Source organism: Ylistrum balloti, unplaced genomic scaffold, assembly GCF_031769215.1.
Source record: "Ylistrum balloti isolate Yb309-2 unplaced genomic scaffold, AGI_CSIRO_Ybal_v1 Utg371802, whole genome shotgun sequence".
In the NCBI taxonomy this organism is placed as follows: domain Eukaryota; kingdom Metazoa; phylum Mollusca; class Bivalvia; order Pectinida; family Pectinidae; genus Ylistrum; species Ylistrum balloti.
Window position 1 is genome coordinate 26,971 of NW_026782899.1, and position 22,069 is coordinate 49,039.

General features: G+C 36.5%; 1 protein-coding gene across 1 annotated transcript; it reads right to left on the reverse strand.

Annotated features, from left to right (window-relative positions):
• Nucleotides 1–1,014: 1,014 nt before the first annotated feature.
• Nucleotides 1,015–18,310, reverse strand: LOC132563619 (uncharacterized). The gene is made up of 3 exons (XM_060228360.1): nucleotides 17,814–18,310; nucleotides 5,745–5,894; nucleotides 1,015–4,590 (listed from the first exon to the last, which is right to left on the reverse strand). Exons 1-3 carry the CDS (start codon nucleotides 18,031–18,033, stop codon nucleotides 4,199–4,201), a joined length of 762 nt encoding a protein of 253 aa, XP_060084343.1. The 5' UTR covers nucleotides 18,034–18,310; the 3' UTR covers nucleotides 1,015–4,198.
• Nucleotides 18,311–22,069: the final 3,759 nt, after the last annotated feature.

Below are 22,069 nucleotides of genomic sequence, written 5' to 3' on the forward strand. Positions count from 1 at the left end.
CGTGTTATAGAATATACGAAAATGATTGTATTTAGGAATAAATATGTTTTGAAATTTTGGATGACAACGAAAGAGTTATGAAGGTTAAGAACAAATAGATATATAGCTGTAGCTGGAATAAGGAAGATGTTGAATATCAAAAGGGAAGAATTCCACGATATTGGCAATAGATTCGAAATCCATATCCTGTTACATTGTCAATGTTACAAGAAAGTTAGGAGTTATGTTAAGATATAGATCTTCATACAATGTCAAACATGACAGTTTGTATAACTTATGAACACTAAATATACACGCAATATGCATATATATATATTTCACATTATATCTATATAGATGTACCAGCGTATATGAAATCAATTTGCCCAAGAACACGGTTACTTTCCAACTTTCACACTTTATATATGTCAATTATTGTAAATATATTTTTGAATATATATATCTATAAGAAAATGAAAACGAAATAAAATTCAAATACAGTTGTTTTAGTTATCCTATAATAAAGAATTACAGTTACTTGTGTCAGCTCTCCTCCTGCACTGAAATTAAAATCAATTTCTATCTATGTCCGAGTCAATCTTTTGCGTTGATTTGTTTTAATTAAATCATTTCCAGAATTAATTAGCTTTAACTGGAATTGAATATTTAAGTGTGTAAAATTTACTGCTGGTATTCCCAACATTTCTGTCAGTAAATGATCCAAATGAGAGATGACAATATCCGTGATATTAATTGGGAATTAAGATCACATGGGGATGTTTGTGACCTCCATCGCATATGATTTTTATGATTGACATTTTATTCGCTACCTTGTTCTCACATGGTATCCTAGGGATATCTGATTTAAAAAAAAATCGGGGAAGATCCATTCAATGTCCAAGTATTGAAATCCATGATAACCATCTGCTCGTATTTAGTAGGAATAACAATCGCCGACAGATAGCCAATATAATGAACGTACATCGAAATACGAACGCTTTCTTTTTTCAGTACCTGGTGAAAAATGTAAACACGACTGTTTAATCCATTTTATTTTGTATTGCATAAATCAGTAACAGATGAATAAAAGCAAAGCAACGATGGAGCTTCACATAATAAAAAAAAAACATGTAGTAAGTGCCATGGGTTTAGAATGTGTCTTGGCACGATAAGTACATATGAGGGTTACAACAAGAGTGATCTCCCTTTACACACCCAAGTGTTTGATTTCGCTTGACAACAATTCACACAATTTTTCAAAATACTTTCACATTCATACTATCTCCAAGGAAAGAAGAAAGTTGCAACAAACATACATTTTTTTCTTAATATACGGTGCTTCCAAATATTTAAACAATTTATTAAATGCAAAGTCAGCGAACTGTTCATATATGAGTATATATAGAATATATTCAGGACTCTTCTTGTACATGTGAATAATGGCGGCGGTATATGTAAAGGATAGTTAGAATATTGATAGATCAAAACCCACTTATAATCATACTTCAACCCACAGTAGTGTCATACTTTAACTCAATGTAGTATCATACTTCAACCTACAGTAATATCATACTTCAACCCACTTAAGTATCATACTTCAACCCACTGTAATATCATATTTCAACCCACTGTAGTATCATACTTCAACCCACAGTAATATCATACTTCAACCCACTGTAGTGTCATACTTCAACTTAATATAGTATCATACTTCAACCCACTGTAGTGTCATACTTCAACCCACAGTAATATCATACTTCAACCCACTTTAGTATCATACTTCAACCCACAGTAATATCATACTTCAACCCACTGTAGTGTCATACTTCAACCCACTGTAGTATCATACTTCAACCCACAGTAATATCATACTTCAACCCACAGTAGTGTCATACTTCAACTTAATATAGTATCATACTTCAACCCACTGTAGTGTCATACTTCAACCCACAGTAATATCATACTTCAACCCACTTTAGTATCATACTTCAACCCACAGTAATATCATACTTCAACCCACTGTAGTGTCATACTTCAGCCCACTGTAATATCATACTTCAACCCATTGTAATATCATACTTCAACCCACAGTTTCAACCCACAGTTTCAACCCACAGTAATATCATACTTCAACCCACAGTAATATCATACTTCAACCCACAGTAATATCATACTTCAACCCACTTTAGTATCATACTTCAACCCACAGTAATATCATACTTCAACCCACTGTAGTGTCATACTTCAACCCACTGTAATATCATACTTCAACCCATTGTAATATCATACTTCAACCCACAGTTTCAACCCACTTTAGTATCATACTTCAACCCACTGTAATATCATAATTCAACCCACTTTAGTATCATACTTCAACCCACAGTAATATCATACTTCAACCCAGTGCAATATCATACTTCAACCCACAGTAATATCATACTTCAACCCACTGTAATATCATACTTCAACCCACAGTAATATCATACTTCAACCCACTGCAATAGCATACGTCAACCCACTGTAACATCATACTTCAACCCACTGCAATATCATACTTCAACCCACTGTAGTATCATACTTCAACCCACTTTAGTATCATACTTCAACCCACTGTAATATCATACTTCAACCCACTGTAGTATCATACTTCAACTCACTGCAATATCATACTTCAACCCACAGTAATATCATACTTCAACCCACTGCAATATCATACTTCAACCCACAGTAATATCATACTTCAACCCAGTGCAATATCATACTTCAACCCACAGTAATATCATACTTCAACCCACTGTAGTATCATACTTCAACCCACAGTAATATCATACTTCAACCCACTGCAATATCATACTTCAACCCACTGTAATATCATACTTCAACCCACTGTAATATCATACTTCAACCCACTGTAATATCATACTTCAACCCCCTGCAATATCATACTTCATTACATTATCACTCTAGTATCGCCCTTCATTACATTATCACTCTAGTATCGCCCTTCATTACATTATCACTCTAGTATCGCCCTTCATTACATTATCACTCTAGTATCACCCTTCATCACATTATCACTCTAGTATCGCCCTTCATTACATTATCACTCTAGTATCACCCTTCATCACATTATCACTCTAGTATCACCCTTCATCACACAATCACTCTTGTATCATCCTTCATCACATTAGCACTCTAGTATCACCCTTCATCACATTATCACTCTAGTATCACCCTTCATCACATTATCATTCTAGTATCACCCTCCATCACACAATCACTCTTGTATCATCCTTCATCACACAATCACTGTAGTTTTATGATCAATAATAGGTATTCCTTACATTTGTCTTTCTAATCCTAACATACATGTACGTGTTTTTGGAGTATGTTCTGATCGACTGTGAACACGACAGGTAACTTAAGATTTGTTTACATTGTGCCAGACTGCTCACAGATAAATGACAAAAAATACGGTACTTTCTCACACCTACATTGTAAGAACAATCTCTGGCATTGTTACAATAATAAAGCATCGTCTGCGCACTACAGATGTAGCTGTTTAGATGCACATGCATTACTGAATGTCGGATGTACATTTCTGCACCATGCACAAGTCATTACTCGGCGAATGACACGTGCATTGCTCTGTATGTAGACATTCGCTGGGAATCTCTGTACATTAATTAGTGAGTAAGATCCATGAATTTTATCAATAAAACATATCATTCGTTTGTAAAATGTTAATCACCAGAAGAATAGCGATGTAGCAAAAGTAGATAGACTTTTTGTTGTCATCACTTCGCCGATGTAATCAACAGCTTTCTATGTCGATTTCACATGATATCGATATTGTCTATAAATGGTATTGTTTCTATTCACTGATTCTCAAAGATACATTTTTTTCATTCAGTTATGATTAAACAATTATGATATTAGCAGATAATTTAATTGATCAGTGTTAATTAAATACCATATAGATGTACATGTCACAATTTAAGCTAAAAAAACATGGCACATTTTTAGGAATAATGTCAAATTATAGGAATTCATAAAAGTAATACATGGACATGTAGTTGTAACTGATAGCCATTTTTATCAAAATAACTATGAATCACTTAGATGTTTGACATCTGATACTTCTACACCAACAAATAACAGAAACCAGCTCAGAATTACATAATAACAGTTAAATATATCACATTAAACACTACTTATATCACAGGAAAATCTCGCCGCTTTTGATTGGTTCTGTCGTCACGGGATCGCCTGGAAAAGCCGTTGAGTCAAGTGTTGAGAAACTTGGAGCTGGCGTCAGTGACGTTCCCATATTGTGGTACCCAGGAAGGCGGTCCATACTTATGTCCGTCGTGTAAAGGTTTGCCGTGCTCGATTGAATCTTGTCCTCCAAAGCACGTGCGGCCACTCTGTCTCGTTTCAATTCACGGAAGTTCGCAACCAATAAGGGGATCGTAACGGCAGCAAGGACAAATGGAACAGTACTAAACAGCGCCGATATGATGAGTGACCAAGGAATGTCTATAGTCTCATGTCCAGCCAGGTCAATATTCTCCTTTATAAGTTTGCCTATAGCTACCCAGACTGTTGTCCCTGATAACAAATGTAACATATATTTTATTGTAGGTATGGAAACATATACAAGTCTATAACTGTTATAGAACAGATGCAACACTACAAATGATATACGATGTGTCGTGTTATATCAAACCTTTATACATCTTAATCATGAAAATGAAGGAATCGTACAATGGTTCAATCTCAGAGAAACTGTAACGTTATTGTACCGTCACAACCATAGTACATTATAGTATAATCAAACTACTTTATTTTCACTCCACAACCATGCTAAAAATATCAAAACTCTTTCACTTTATCTCACAATCTTGCTTCAGTTATTGTACTCCATCACAATGCAATCTTCGAACATCTTCAGTAATCGAGACATAGCAAGTAATGGCATTGAGTAAACGATTGTAATAGTATATCACATTGAGTAAACGATTGTTATAGTATATCACATTGAGTTAACGATTGTTATAGTATATCACATTGAGTTAACGATTGTTATAGTATATCACATTGAGTAAACGATTGTTATAGTATATCACATTGAGTTAACGATTGTTATAGTATATCACATTGAGTTAACGATTGTAATAGTATATCACATTGAGTTAACGATTGTAATAGTATATCACATTGAGTAAACGATTGTAATAGTATATCACATTGAGTTAACGATTGTAATAGTATATCACATTGAGTTAACGATTGTTATAGTATATCACATTTGAAATAATATCATAAATATAGAATAACAAAAATCTAAGTACGAAATTTGTTCCCACCAGTCTCCCGATCCAAACAGGCAAAATCATCTGTTAGAAATATTGTTATTATAATTTATGTTGTGGATGAACCTACAAACATCTGCCATCAACGCCATCATTCGGGCGAGCGTAAGTCTTTGGTATTACGACACATATTCAATCATATTCGTCTTTATAGAACCAGTTACAACGACTGTGATTAATTACAGGGTCCTTTTGGAATGTAGTGAAGAATGAACACTTGAATCGGAGAAAAAAAGTATGAGAACTAGTATGACACGAGGGGGAATGCGGGCATTAAAATGCGCAGTGTATCCCCAGCGGGGAAAACAGACAACTCAAATAGACAACTCGTCAGCTATTGACGGTCCGAGGAAGTTGCCATAATTGACATCTTCGATACAAATGTCATACCTGAAGCGACTAGCAAGAGTGTTCCACCCAAGCCGTACGAGAGCGAATCTTTATTGGCTCCGCGATGTCGGTATATGGTGCCAAGGGCTGTGGCGGCAAGGCATACGCATGCGCCCACCATCGTCTCGATCTCATACTCCAAGAAATTAGCTGTAAATCAAAACAAAATTCAAATTTAACAAATTGAATAACCGTTGAGGTTGTTTAAATCAAAAACCAGTCCAAGACGTTTAAAGATTAAACTTGACATAATGACAAAATGGGAAACGACTGGAATTACATATTTCCTAGTACAAATACAGTGAACCGAATTCCTAATACTGAACACGAAAACGTTTCAGCTGCTTAAGCAGGTTGTCAAGAAATCTATTTGTTCTGAGTGAGCAGGGTTTACTATAGACAAGTGATAGTTATTTTAGAATCAGGAAATCTTCGGTACATTTATTGCGCAGAATGTGATGGTGCCAGCAGACATATCTTGGATGGCTCACGCAATCGAGTCGTTTCTATCCGTATTTGCCGTCTTTCCGGACATACTATGTATGATATTTAGCAGAACTACACAACAATTATGTAGCCAGGCAAACCTAACCTTCAATTAATTGAATTCGCATTCACAATCGATTTTGGACTGCTCCTAGTATGACAATAGACAAACATATTGCTCTCATATTTCTAATACACCAACAGACACACTATAATCACAGCATCTCCACAAATGTACATTGTTGTAACACAATACACATTTACATTGTTACGAAACATGTAAATTGTTGTAAAACAACACATACACAAATGTATATTGGCTTCAGCCGCATAACATTTTGTTTTACTCAAATTTAAAACAGAATGTGACGGTCTGCCTAAAATCATTTTACACCGATAAATGATCACATAATGAAATTATGTGATAATGGATTGAACGGATTACTCAGAATTTTACACTAGAATAAATACCATATTCATGTTGCGATGTTTGTTACTCATAGGACTGGACAAATAAAAATTAAAATGTAAAATAAGTATCCATATTTTATCCACGACGAAAAATAAAACACAATGTACATGTAAAAAAGCCTACAAGAAAAATATTTCAAAATATTTTTCCAAAAAAAAAAAAAAAAAAAACCCAAAACGCGTGATTCCCCTATATATAGTACTTGATTGCTTATTGATCGAAAACAGTCTGCGGACTCGCGAATCGTGCAATTTACATTATTCAAAAGCACGCCATTTCCATTTGTACGTAGTAAAAAAAGTTAGTTAATAGCAAGTCTTCGTCATTAACTGGGTTTCCAAATATCACTGTCTGACTTTAAAACCCTCAAGGGTAAGTGCATTCGCCTGGTTGACCTTCAGGCTTCGTGCGACCTTCATGAATCTAACCCAACCTAGTTTTATGACCAACATCAGTATGTGAATGTTGTGAATACAGAACAGAATACTTCAACAGTCAACTGAGATTAAACAATATCTATTCAATATAACAACAAAGTAAACAGACACATTCTGGACATAGGAAAACAACAACTTATTTCTTCAGTGTTCATTTTATAAATCTATATTGAAGTTTTACATTCAATAATCATATTTGTACTGTTCGAAAATAACTATATTTTTTCTATCTCAGAAATGAAATGGCGGGTATTGGGGGTCAAGATTTCTTTCGGCACTCACAGTTAATAAAGAAAGGGGAGAACATTTGTTCAAATGATAGTGGTACCCGTTAGAGAAAGACTAGAGTCAATCGAGTTGTATTAAGTAATGTCTTTAATCATTGAGGGAAAACTATAGTGTTTATTGTACATGCTGAATCAGCGCAAAGGTCGCTAGAAATAAGGTTATCATCGAAAATCGATACACCATACAGGATCTGATTACAAGGAGCTGTTTGCGGAGTCAAATTTGCAGATTTTTAAAAGCTTAACTTGTGCATGGGAACTATTATAAGTCCGGGAATTGGGATGAGATACCCGCGCACGAGTTAGACATATTTCTTAATCACGTATACATTTACTTTATAATGTTACATGTAATGATCTCGTATATCAACTCACAAACCGATTTCTTTTTCTTTCATTCCACAGATTTAAACGTATAACCATGTGCTGATGGCGTAAGGGAGACATTGCATGGATCGGGATGACTCTACAGATGTCAGCAGAAAATGGGGAGGCAATCACTTGACCCCACTAGTGTCAACAGACGACAGATGACGTTTGGTTGAAATGTCTCGTGTCCATAGTTCCTTGTGCCAGTAGATCGACGGGGCCAATGAATTAAATTTTCTTATATCAGTGGAACCACGTAGTACAAATAGATTGAATTCTCTCTTGTGCGTAGGACGACACAGGGAAATGGGTTGAATTCTCTTGTGTGAGTAGAACTACGAACGGTGATGGGTTGAATTCGTTAGACAATGCTATATGTTTGAGTATGGTTTCTTGTGGTATGAACAGGGACCAACTATTTCATGTCACTGACTCTTCCGCATGGCCTCTTAACATTAAAATTTCAAATGAACCAAGTGGGAATACCATTAAAATCATATTTCTCCATTTCGTCAGTGTCAGCAATACTTTTATTATTTCTGGAGGTCATGTAACAACCCCAGGGGTAAAAAGTCACGTTTCTGTGCTTTCGGAAGATATTTAACAAGTGAGAGTTGCTTTTCCATCATCCTAGAAACAGCAACGAGCGGTACTCAGCACCAAGAGGTACTAAAACCTGACAAAAATCAATGTCAGGAAAAGTAAAGGCACTCGGAGTTGATTGAATTACTGAGGAAAATGCGTGCAGAGAACAGCAATCGGCCAGCTCAACACGACAAACACAGCTTGGTAGTTCTGTTTGTTTGTCAATACACAGAATCGATAATTTGAAAAGTTGAAGATGCGTAAATGGCTCAGTTAGCCGGACGTTAACTTCTACTTTCCCAGACCAAACCGTCATGTAAGCGAACCGTTCGTACGATTACTAAATACATTTAGAATGGTACACCATTTGTTTATTCATCTTTCGTTTACAATTGTTTAAAAGTTCTTATACGAATATATACGTGTGCCTGGAAGTGAAGGTTTTTCGCTTAATAGACTTTTAAGAAGTACCATTTGGTCATTGTCGGGTAAAGTATGTGATTTCTTCTGCATCCTTCAGTATTAACTGTACCTAGTAATGCACATTTTGCAGATAAAATAAAGATACCACTCTGGTTACATTGTCAATCGTAATTAAAATTTATCGGTACATCGTGTAATATACCATACCGGTTTAATATCGTGGATTGTACCATACCGGTTTAATATCGTGGATTGTACCATACCGGTTTAATATCGTGGATTGTACCATACCGGTACAACATCGTGGATTGTACCATACCGGTTTAATATCGTGGATTGTACCATACCGGTTCAACATCGTGGATTTTACTATACCGATTTAATATCGGGGATTGTACCATACCGCTTTAATATCAGGGATTGTACCATACCGGTTTAATATCGGGGATTGTACCATACCGGTTTAATATCGTGGATTGTACCATACCGGTACAACATCGTGGATTGTACTATACCGGTTTAATATCGTGGATTGTACCATACCGGTTCAATATCGTGGATTGTACTATACCGGTTTAATATCGGGGATTGTACCATACCGGTTTAATATCGGGGATTGTACCATACCGGTTTAATATCGTGGTTTGTACCATACCGGTTTAATATCGTGGACTCTACCATACCGGTTTAATATCGTGTATTGTACCATACCGGTACAATATCGTGGTTTGTACCATATCGGTTTAATATTCTGTAATATACCATACCGGTACAATATCGTGGATTATACCGTACAACATCGTGGATTGTACCATACCATACCGGTTTAATATCGGGGATTGTACTATACCGGTTTAATATCGTGGATTGTACCATACCGGTTTAATATTGTGGATTGTACCATACCGGTTTAATATCGGGGATTGTACCATACCGGTACAATATCGTATAATATACCATACCGGTTTAATATCGTGAATTGTAACATACCGGTTTAATATTGTGGATTGTACCATACCGGTTTAATATCGGGGATTGTACCATACCGGTTTAATATCGGGGATTGTACCATACCGCTTTAATATCGGGGATTGTACCATACCGGTTTAATATCGTGTAATATACCATACCGGTACAATATCGTGGATTGTACCGTACAACATCGTGGATTATACTATACCGGTTTAATATCGGGGATTGTACCATACCGGTTTAATATCGTGTATTGTACCGTACAACATCGTGGATTGTACCATACCGGTTTAATATCGGGTATTGTACCATACCGGTACAATATCTTGTATTGTACCATACCGGTTTAATATCGTGGATTGTACCATACCGGTACAACATCGTGGATTTACCAAACCGGTTTAATATCGTGGATTGTACCATACCGGTTTAATATCGCGAATGGTACCATACCGGTTTAATATCGTGGATTGTACCATACCGGTTTAAAATCGTGTATTGTACCATACCGGTACAATATCGTGGTTTGTACCATACCGGTTTAATATCGTGGATTGTACCATACCGGTTTAATATCGTGGATTGTACCATACCGGTACAATATCGTGGATTGTACCATACCGGTTTAATATCGGGGATTGTACCATACCGGTTTAATATCGGGGATTGTACCATACCGGTTTAATATCGTGGTTTGTACCATACCGGTTTAATATCGTGGACTCTACCATACCGGTTTAATATCGTGTATTGTACCATACCGGTACAATATCGTGGTTTGTACCATATCGGTTTAATATTCTGTAATATACCATACCGGTACAATATCGTGGATTGTACCGTACAACATCGTGGATTGTACCATACCATATCGGTTTAATATCGGGGATTGTACTATACCGGTTTAATATCGTGGATTGTACCATACCAGTTTAATATTGTGGATTGTACCATACCGGTTTAATATCGGGGATTGTACCATACCGGTACAATATCGTGTAATATACCATACCGGTTTAATATCGTGAATTGTAACATACCGGTTTAATATTGTGGATTGTACCATACCGGTTTAATATCGGGGATTGTACCATACCGGTTTAATATCGGGGATTGTACCATACCGTGTACAATATCGTGTATTGTACCGTACAACCTCGTGGATTGTACCATACCGGTTTAATATCGGGGATTGTACCATACCGCTTTAATATCTGGGATTGTACCATACCGGTTTAATATCGTGTAATATACCATACCGGTACAATATCGTGGATTGTACCGTACAACATCGTGGATTATACTATACCGGTTTAATATCGGGGATTGTACCATACCGGTTTAATATCGTGTATTGTACCGTACAACATCGTGGATTGTACCATACCGGTTTAATATCGGGTATTGTACCATACCGGTACAATATCTTGTATTGTACCATACCGGTTTAATATCGTGGATTGTACCATACCGGTACAACATCGTGGATTTACCAAACCGGTTTAATATCGTGGATTGTACCATACCGGTTTAATATCGCGAATGGTACCATACCGGTTTAATATCGTGGATTGTACCATACCGGTTTAAAATCGTGTATTGTACCATACCGGTACAATATCGTGGTTTGTACCATACCGGTTTAATATCGTGGATTGTACCATACCGGTTTAATATCGTGGATTGTACCATACCGGTACAATATCGTGGATTGTACCATACCGCTTTAATATCGTGGATTGTACCATACCGGTTTAATATCGTGGATTGTACCATACCGGTTTAATATCTTGGATTGTACCATACCGGTTTAATATCGGGTATTGTACCATACCGGTTTAATATCGTGGATTGTACCATACCGGTACAACATCGTGGATTTACCAAACCGGTTTAATATCGTGGATTGTACCATACCGGTTTAATATCGCGAATGGTACCATACCGGTTTAATATCGTGGATTGTACCATACCGGTTTAAAATCGTGTATTGTACCATACCGGTACAATATCGTGGTTTGTACCATACCGGTTTAATATCGTGGATTGTACCATACCGGTTTAATATCGTGGATTGTACCATACCGGTACAATATCGTGGATTGTACCATACCGCTTTAATATCGTGGATTGTACCATACCGGTTTAATATCGTGGATTGTACCATACCGGTTTAATATCGTGGATTGTACCATACCGGTTTAATATCGTGTATTGTACTATACCGGTACAATATCTTGGATTGTACCATACCGGTTTAATATCGTGGATTGTACCATACCGATATACATCGCTTATTATCATAATTCTTTACAGATTATACATATACGAAGCTGTTTTTTATGATAATTCACATACGTTTTTCCAGAATATATGGTTTACGTATTTGGATCAAACACATGACCTGTATAACTGAAAAAGTCGCCATAATTGACCCTATCATATTCAATCTGAAACGTATTTCTATTTCACACAAATCACCCCTGCGATGCTCTTATACTTCAACACACCTACATATAGATGTCAGAAATTCGCTGACATTTCGACATATCCCTGATTACTGTATATCTAGTATAACCTGTTACAACCCGAGTATCGTCTCACCCTATCATCATACACATTTAACATATATCATTTGTTGTTTAAGTAGATATATGTACTAAACTGATGATATATGTAACCCGAGTATCCTCTAACCCTAAGTGTGTTGTAGTTCGTGCAAGTGCAATATACTTCCCCACTGTTCGACGAACAGCCACGTTCCCAGGCTCTAGTCGATGTATGACATTATAAACAGAATATTTAATGTTTTACTCAGTACAGAGTACGAGGCCTTACACTCAGACAAAATGTCAGCGTGCTTCCTTCCGATCGTATTTCCCGTGCCTGGTCCCCTCAAAATATCGATAAATAAACACTATCAGTCAGCTGTTACAGACCGTCTTTACACAAAGTTGTTAATTCACCAAGGAATTCATGCGCGTGTTACAAGTTCAATTTGAACTGTTCTTGTATATCAGACATATCCTTTTCAATATCACACAGAGGTCCAGATATAGGGAAACACTACTTAAACAGGACAGCCTGGACACAAATACAGTTAAAAGTCATCAGATAACAGCCAGGAGACCAGAATTGAGCCTGCAGTCCTAACTGCATATTCAACAGTATTGTACAAGGTTAACAAGGTGTTCAAATTATACCGGCATGACATGTACTCATTCTTACCTTCTAACATACACATTGTTCTCTTCTATTCTTTATATCTGCGTTTCCCCCCTCATGCCCTACTACGTAAGCACACATCGTTATGGTCCGAGTATTGATCGACTATCTGCCCCATAGGGGAAGGTTTAAGTTGGGTAAACATATTTGTATATGCATCTCTCTACTTTGACGTTTAGCTGAAATGAGCGCTTCATGTTGTCTACATATTATATCACCGGTTGTGATGACACGGGGTCCTTGCTATACTATTTCATTGTGATGACGCTATAAAAATGTCAGTCAGTTGCACATCACCCGTAAAGACCGTCTTCATATGACACAAGCCGTTCCGAGAACATACGACTCCTACAACAAACCAAGTGGAAATAAATCTCAGTGTAGGTATTGGCCCCGCGTGATCACTATAGTCAAGCCATTTGATAAATAAGAACTGTTATTCAACGAAAAAGGAATTTTAGCTATTTTGAAAAAACGTCGAATCGAATATACTCACCCGACGCGTGGCAATCCGGCATTGAACTGACGCTCATTGATTTATTTGATATTGTCTATTACCCTTTGTATTATAGGGATGTCACGGTTAAAACATTAACTTTGTTATTGATAGTATGTATCTTATATACGTCCAGTTAGTTTCTATGCTATCCCGCTATTCACAGTCGATTTCCAATGTTCAGCTTGACCACTTCTTTGGCTCGGGAAGCCCTTCTCAAATTTAGCGCCGATAACATCAGATTTACAAAATAAATAACATTAATCGTCAACAGATTCAGGGGGGAAGCCATTTATGTTTACAGGCGAAGGTGGTTTTTCTTCATTATTCATAAAAGTGAAATACTTGTTATAGACATGAATATGCATTCAAAACACATTTTACAAATCGTGGACTGTGATGTCGCTTTTGATAAATCAAAATTGTTATATTTTATGCCTGATTTCAAGTGTTGTTCTTATAAACCAGTTGTACTTCTATTGATGCCACACTCCGTTGTGTTGTAGCCTAGCATTTTGATTGAAATTTAATTTGTGTTGTACCACTTACTGCTTTGTTATTCATTATACGATAAGAGTTAAAATAAAAAGCTAAAAAAAACAAACCGGTCCAGGGTTTTTTTTGCCCTCCAGAGAACACTCCACATAGCGATAGACGCCGGAAAAGGCCAATACATCGGCGACCACGTCATGTTTACTGGGGGATTTTGCAGCCAAGAAACCTGTGATTTATCACCCACTTTTTATAAAATTTTGTTAAAAGTGTCTCCTCGTCATGATGATAGTTGGAATGCCAAGAGCATCTTCCTGTCACACAGAGAGGATGTAACATCCGGAGTGGACAAGTGTCTGATAGAGCTGGTAAAATCACATAACCTACCACTCGACAACCCTTCCTTTAACTCGGAACAGTCCATACCATCGGGCTGATCCTGATGTAGAGATTCCAGCGGTGTGGTCTCTGCTTCATTGATCCAAATTAAACTAGGAACAGTCCAGACCATCGGGCTGATCCTGATGTAGAGATTCCAGCGGTGTGGTCTCTGCTTCATTGATCCCAACCAAACTAGGAACAGTCTGGACTATCGAGCTGATCCTGATGTAGAGATTCCAGCGGTGTGGTCTCTGCTTCATTGATCCCAACCAAACTAGGAACAGTCTGGACTATCGAGCTGATCCTGATGTAGAGATTCCAGCGGTGTGGTCTCTGCTTCATTGATCCCAACCAAACTAGGAACAGTCTGGACTATCGAGCTGATCCTGATGTAGAGATTCCAGCGGTGTGGTCTCTGCTTCATTGATCCCAACCATACTCGAAACAGTCCAGACCATCGCGCTGATCCTGATGTAGAGATTCCAGCGGTGTGGTCTCTGCTTCATTGATCCAAATTAAACTAGGAACAGTCCAGACCATCGGGCTGATCCTGATGTAGAGATTCCAGCGGTGTGGTCTCTGCTTCATTGATCCCAACCAAACTAGGAACAGTCTGGACTATCGAGCTGATCCTGATGTAGAGATTCCAGCGGTGTGGTCTCTGCTTCATTGATCCCAACCAAACTAGGAACAGTCTGGACTATCGAGCTGATCCTGATGTAGAGATTCCAGCGGTGTGGTCTCTGCTTCATTGATCCCAACCAAACTAGGAACAGTCTGGACTATCGAGCTGATCCTGATGTAGAGATTCCAGCGGTGTGGTCTCTGCTTCATTGATCCAAATTAAACTAGGAACAGTCCAGACCATCGCGCTGATCCTGATGTAGAGATTCCAGCGGTGTGGTCTCTGCTTCATTGATCCAAAACAAACTCGGAATAGTCCAGACAAATAGGCTGATCCTGATGTAGCGATATCAACACAACTTTGAACACTTCATGAAAACTGGCGAATTGATCTTGTCTAAGCGATCCTAACACAACAGGGATCACCCCAGACTACCGGTTAGGTCCCTTGTTCCACTGATCCGAATCGAACCCCGAACACTCCAGACTAGCAGACTTATCCTGCTTTAGCAACCCCTTCGCGTTGACGATTTTTTCTTTTTATTAGAAGGTATTTACTCCCATTATCTTAACTAGTATGGGCGGGTTACACAACTTTGCTATCCAATACCACATTTAAAACACGCGAGTTCAAGTAGTAAAGTTCACGAAAGATACGTTTGTCTTATTGGTTACAGGAATATGAATATTCAATATCGTCGTATAAGGACAACACATGCCACTTATTCTATCTAATATATGAGAATTATGGCAACAGTTTGAAAATTAATTTCCATTCAGCGAACCCTGTAACCCAAAATTAATACCTTTCTATGTTAATTTCCATTCAGCGAACCCTGTAACCCAAAATTAATACCTTTCTATGTTAATTTCCATTCAGCGAACCCTGTAACCCAAAATTAATACCTTTCTATGAGTTTTATTTCTTTCAAAATAGAAGACCCTGTGCATCACAAAAACCTACTTAGTCGTGAATAAACGTTTGAAAACATTTCTCAGTGTTATAATGTATAATCATAGTATGGCATAGTAATGATTGTTTCGCAAAGTAACAATGCATGATTATACTATAGTATCAGATTATCATCCTTAATTGTCCTGTGGTTACGCTAAATTTCGCTCTCCTGCGAAATTATTGTATGGTGAAGTTAAAACGTAGCTTTATTGTCAGATGTCGGAATTATTGTCTGGTGAAGTTAAAACGCAGCATTATTGTGTAATGTCGGAATTATTGTATGGTTAAGATACAACGTATCATTATTGTGAGATGTCGAAATTATTGTATGGTTAAGATACAACGTATCATTATTGTGAGATGTCGAAATTATTGTATGGTTAAGATACAACGTATCATTATTGTGTAATATAAATTCAAGGTCCTGTTTGTCCCTATAACGTGCTTGTGTTATACGGAGAGGAAGGAGGAAGTTTAGCCAGTTTTTATAAACACTACTGAAACACAAATGTCAAGGGACTGTTGATAATTAATTAACAATAGTTTGAGCCATACTTTTTACATTTCTGCGGCTCAAAAAGGTTATATTCTGCTTGTAAATTTTGGGAGCAAGTCTTGCGCTCAATTCTTTTAGTAACGTCTTTGAAGTAGTACCGGATCAAAAATGTCAAGGAACAGTTGATCATTATTATTGTTATTCAAGCAATAACATGGATTAACACCAATATGCTGAACCATATTTGTTATATTTATGGGGCCCAAAAGACCTTATTTTCATTCACATGAAATACGTTTTAAACATACATATACGAGATATGCTATCCTAATACAGCTCTTGTTACATCTTGAAATCAACATACAACATTGAAAGTTTCAAAACAGCCCTTGTGTAGTCATCCGACCACTGTGATGAGTGCAATGTCGTATTATAGTCAGAGAGTAAACCGAATACGCATTATGGAAAAGAAATGAAATCAAGTTTAAACTGAAAATAAATACAGCTAAAATTCAATAATTTCCAAGGAGAATTAAGAAACACGATGATATCAGCGGAAAAGTAGAATTTGAATTGTGTCGTGAAGGTACTAACAGCATATGGACACGAGGACTTGTTACGTGTACTTTAATCCATCCTGAGGTGTTTAAAGTATTTTTTAAAAACTTTCCCTTATTAAATTGATTTTTTAAAGATTTCATATTCATTAAATTCCAATGTTGCCTGTTCCCCACCCCTTCTCAAAAGTAACAATATACCATGCCCCTGTATAATAACAAGGACATATCTCGCTTACGTAAAAATCGTTGTACCATATCTCAGGTGTATCTCGCAAGTTGGTTTTAATAATTATACCATAAGCACTACAGGTAACGCGAATCATCGTATGTCATAAACAGTTCATGTCTGTTTGTTTATGGTCGACATAAAGCTCACAAGATCCTCGGCTTACAACTACTGGCATACACACCTGGCTTACGATTATACATACCAGAAAAATAGGTCGCGTATATCATTGGATATGGTCTGGTTGTGTTACTATTTAGGGGACTCGAACAAGTATTTGGCGACGTATGTGCCAAATAGTGGTAGTATATAACACTACAGAATAAAATGGGATAATTAAACGACATGCAGATGTATTGTCTATTACGTGAAATTCATTTCCTAAGACCAAGTCGTAGATCAGGTTATACTAGACCTGCTCTTTGAGAGTATACATTATAACGTTCATAGTTTTGTTACTTAAAGTGTCCGTTAGCACGCCATAATCAGCATAATCATAGATTTACGTTAAAGAAATAACAAATAAGAAATTTAAGAACAATCTTATAAGTAAATACATCGTTTTCTTTAAAAGTTTACTTACAAACAACATCGATGACGTCATGTTCCTCGTGAGGCGCGTGATGGTACAGCGTCTTGCAGAAGGACACGCCTTGTGAAACTTCACAAGAGAGTGTGTACCATAGGCCGTAGACAGTCCGGCGGTCATCCCTTTGGATGGTCACCCACCATGGAGTACATAAGGCGAAGACCTGCATGAGAGACGTAAATCCTCCCATCAAAGCGAACACTTTCGTCTTCATCACATACCCTCATCAACCTGCCGTCAAAATGTGTCGTCTGCCCCACTACCAGCACATGGCAAACTCATGTCATGGCTCTGCTGACTTTTAGTGCGACCGTCCCGGCGTCATATTCTACAATACTATGAATCTAGATACAAATAAAATGACAACCGTCTGCTGGCGTACTTTGACAGTGTTGTGGTAAAAATACAGTAGTAGAATGTCTAGCTCTTCCAGATCTTAGAAGATATAAATACACACTGCGTCACACAACGGCATGCTGTGTTTTGAAGACATTTTCCATTGACTGTAAGATACAGTTAGTGACTCACGTTCGCTTGGTCATACACACGCATGATACATCAATGAGACAGAACACTTACAGTATCAACAATAGCTCTTAAAACCACAACGACAAAATGGGGTCATGAACCCTTTCGGGTCTACTTGTGACTTCCGGACATACACAGGTAAATACACGACAGGATGTTTACACCTCTAAACACGTGTTTTTATCAGGTCACATGTGTGTATACTGTAAGTCCCGATTGCGTTATATGATAAAACCAATCGGCAAAGCGTGAGCGATATATAGAAGGCCACCACTCCTACAAAATGGTTTGTAAAAGGGAAGCGACAAACCGGATCTTCACATTAGGAAGGTCTTAATCTTTACATTTCGTCATGTTATGGGGTTTTACCTTTATATCAGATATGTGGGTCGGTAAACAAATATACAACATGACGGAAATGACGTAATGGGTATGCTAACTAACATTCATTTATTCATTAACATTGTTTACGCTTTGTTGAAAGAAAAAAAAACAAATTATTTTAAAGTACAAATGACTTTGTTGGATATGTTAGACAATAAAGTACCCAGCAATATACTGTGTTACTTTTACATATTTTTATGCTCCTATTATCAGAATTATTTGGTAAAGTTATAGAAAAGAGTGCAATTAAGCTCTGATCGGCCTTGTTACAATATTATGGTTACTATAAATGACATTTGTTTACAGGTGAAACACGCTCAGACATGACAAGGAAATGTATGATAGGCAATCGTCATGAATGTTATAATATTTGCAGACCGTTTAATATTTATTCATGATTGTATCCATCTCCCATTTGCTGGTTGTTGGAAACTTGTTTCATTCCGACAGCTAACACTCCAGTAGATGTAGGCATGTCTGAGTTATCCCCCTTGGAGTTTGATTATCTACAAATGTAGTATATTGGGCCTTTGTGAGTCTAACCTCAGTTTGTTACGTATAACGTACAAACACGGTTTTTCGGTAAATCATATATAAACATGCACGTGTTTGTGTATCAAGCGTTTGGTCTTGCGAGTCCAGCCTCGGCTGTAAAATATATTTTGATAAAATGAAGGCAAATTTCGAACCATTGAAAATTATTTCCCAATGATACAACACAATACATGTTAAGATATTAGTCGAGCTGTAGTTAATGACACTGGAATACAATGGTAGTCAGCGACATGGTGGGAAAACGATTTTTTATTGATTTTTTTTATTATTATTGCATATATATCAGTAGCATCACTTTATGAACAATGCCAGTTGGTTTTCGCTGAATAATGCACATAAAGAGGTTAATTAACCATTATAAAAAAATTCTTGATTCTTGATTTGTTGATCAACAATCTGGATATGTAAATTTTTGCGTCATATGTGCACACCGTCGCCTGTAAACAAAAATGGCTATCCGTCTGAAACGGTCCAGACAATGTTGGTGATTAATGTCACTTTATTCCTAATTCTAAATTTACTTAAATTTATAAAAAAAAAAAACAACAATAACCATGACTTTACCAAAATCCGATGCTGAAAAACGGAATGTTACTGATAGTGTCATTAATGTCGCCGACATTTCTGCCCGCCATTACGTGTTCGTGTTTACAAAATGAATTCCCTCGTTTTCAAAACCATTACGTAATGTTAACAGCGCTAAATTTGAGAGAGGTTTTCCGAACCAAAGAGGTGGTCAAGCTGGACGATGGAAATCGGCTATGAATATCGGGATGGTGTAGAAACGTTAATGAAAAAACCCCCAAAAAACAAATCTAATGGTTTTATCGTGATGTCCCTTAAAAGCATTCAACTTAGAAGATATGAAATATTAGTACTCTAGCCATTTGTTCAGTTTGAAAGCCTAAAAAAATCTTTTCACACGTAATCCATGACTAATGTTGTAAACGAACCGTGCCACTTTTGGTATTGCAAACCAAGATATCAATACATGTATTATGAGTCCAGGCCATTCATTGATATTCATTTGATAGCCACCATGTTATTCGCAAAAGACAAGATATATCTGAAGTTATCTTTTTTATATTTTTGTTTCTTCATTTTTGAAATTTTTACAGCACATACGCATTATTTACATTCCATTCATACATACGTTTAATTCCTATTTTTTCATTCGTTCAAAGTATTGTAAGCATTGTTAAGTTTAAATACCAAGTAGTAAAGTGCATGTACTTTTAATCCTGTATATGTAAGTGAAGCAAAGCAGAAACAAAATCTCAAGATTTGAAAAACAGTGCTTTGTATTGTCTAAGAGAGAAGAGATAAAACGTTATAGAGAAGAAAAGACACAAAAGGAGAGAAGGGACATAAGGAATACCAAAATCAGTACATATATACACGGTTACATAGTAGGTGATATATAATCAATGTACCAAATTTATAGTCAATAGTTAGTCATAATTAGAAGAAATTCAATTATAGATAGATTGCACATTTTGTTTCAAAAGTCTTATGTTCTAATGAATTATCAATGCGTGGTACATATTTTTCATTTTCTTAACGTGAATACTGTGTGTAAATATTTATAGTCGAACAAAATGTAAACACAAAGGTTTGTATTTGATTATAACATAATTTTTCTTCAAAAAATATTTGTAATTTAAAGTGATATACAAGTAAAACAACTTTTTATAGAATGTATAGAGTTTAACCGAGATTGTATAACTTCTTTAAGTATAATCATTTACTGTACACAAGACACACCTTGAAATAAACACTCTACAGGTTATATAATTTCTTTTCACAATATATATCCTACGTAACAACATTTCATAAATTAGTTTAGTTTAGTTTATTACCAGTGCAGGATCGTTACGATCCTCTATACCGGTCTCAGTGATACAATGATAATTTCAAATAAATATCTCTAATCTTCTTAAGACATTCATCCAAGTAAACATGTGCACATATTAGTTCATGTTTCTCATCTAGACCCTGGATAGATTAACAATTCAGTATTGGAACCAATCCAACGTTCGTAAAGTACATAAGTACAATGCAGAAGGGTAGCCTTTTGTCTTTATCATCTTTGGAACTGTGGATAGGTTTAAAGCACATTGGTGTGCACGGCCGCGCAAAACGGCAATTATACCATTTTTCAATTTGTGACAAGCTAATTTCGTTCTTTCTATATAATTCTGTTTATTGTTCAAAGAATGCCTTTATGAATGATTTCTCTAACAACTGGTAACATATTATTATAGAGACAGCTTATGTTAATGGTTCTTTTTACATGAAAATACGACAACATTACTTCTTGAAGCAGAATACAAGAATCTCCAACTTTGGCTGTAGGATTGACATTTTCCTGAACCCCGTAACACAGGTGTTTACTAAACAGATATCAGCTGCTTGAGTCGGACTGTTCACAAAAGTTATTAATCATCACAGCGACCCAATCACACCCTGTAAGATACCCTTCTCCCTTGTCGTGGAGGTTAAGCCATTAAAGATTACAGAACTATGTACATCTGCATACTTATATCGCGGAATGTAAAAAGCCCAGGAGTGGAAAGTGCGCTATGTTTTGATTACATCTTTCAAAATAGTAAATAAATACCTTATGTTGTGTTCTTGATATATTCATAATTGATGATAGATGTTCATATACAATACATAATAACATTAATATATTGCTGAATCAGTAGGAACATGCTAACATGAAAACATCTATTGTCACTTCATACTTCATTATCTTATCTATACTGCATCGAGAAGGTAGT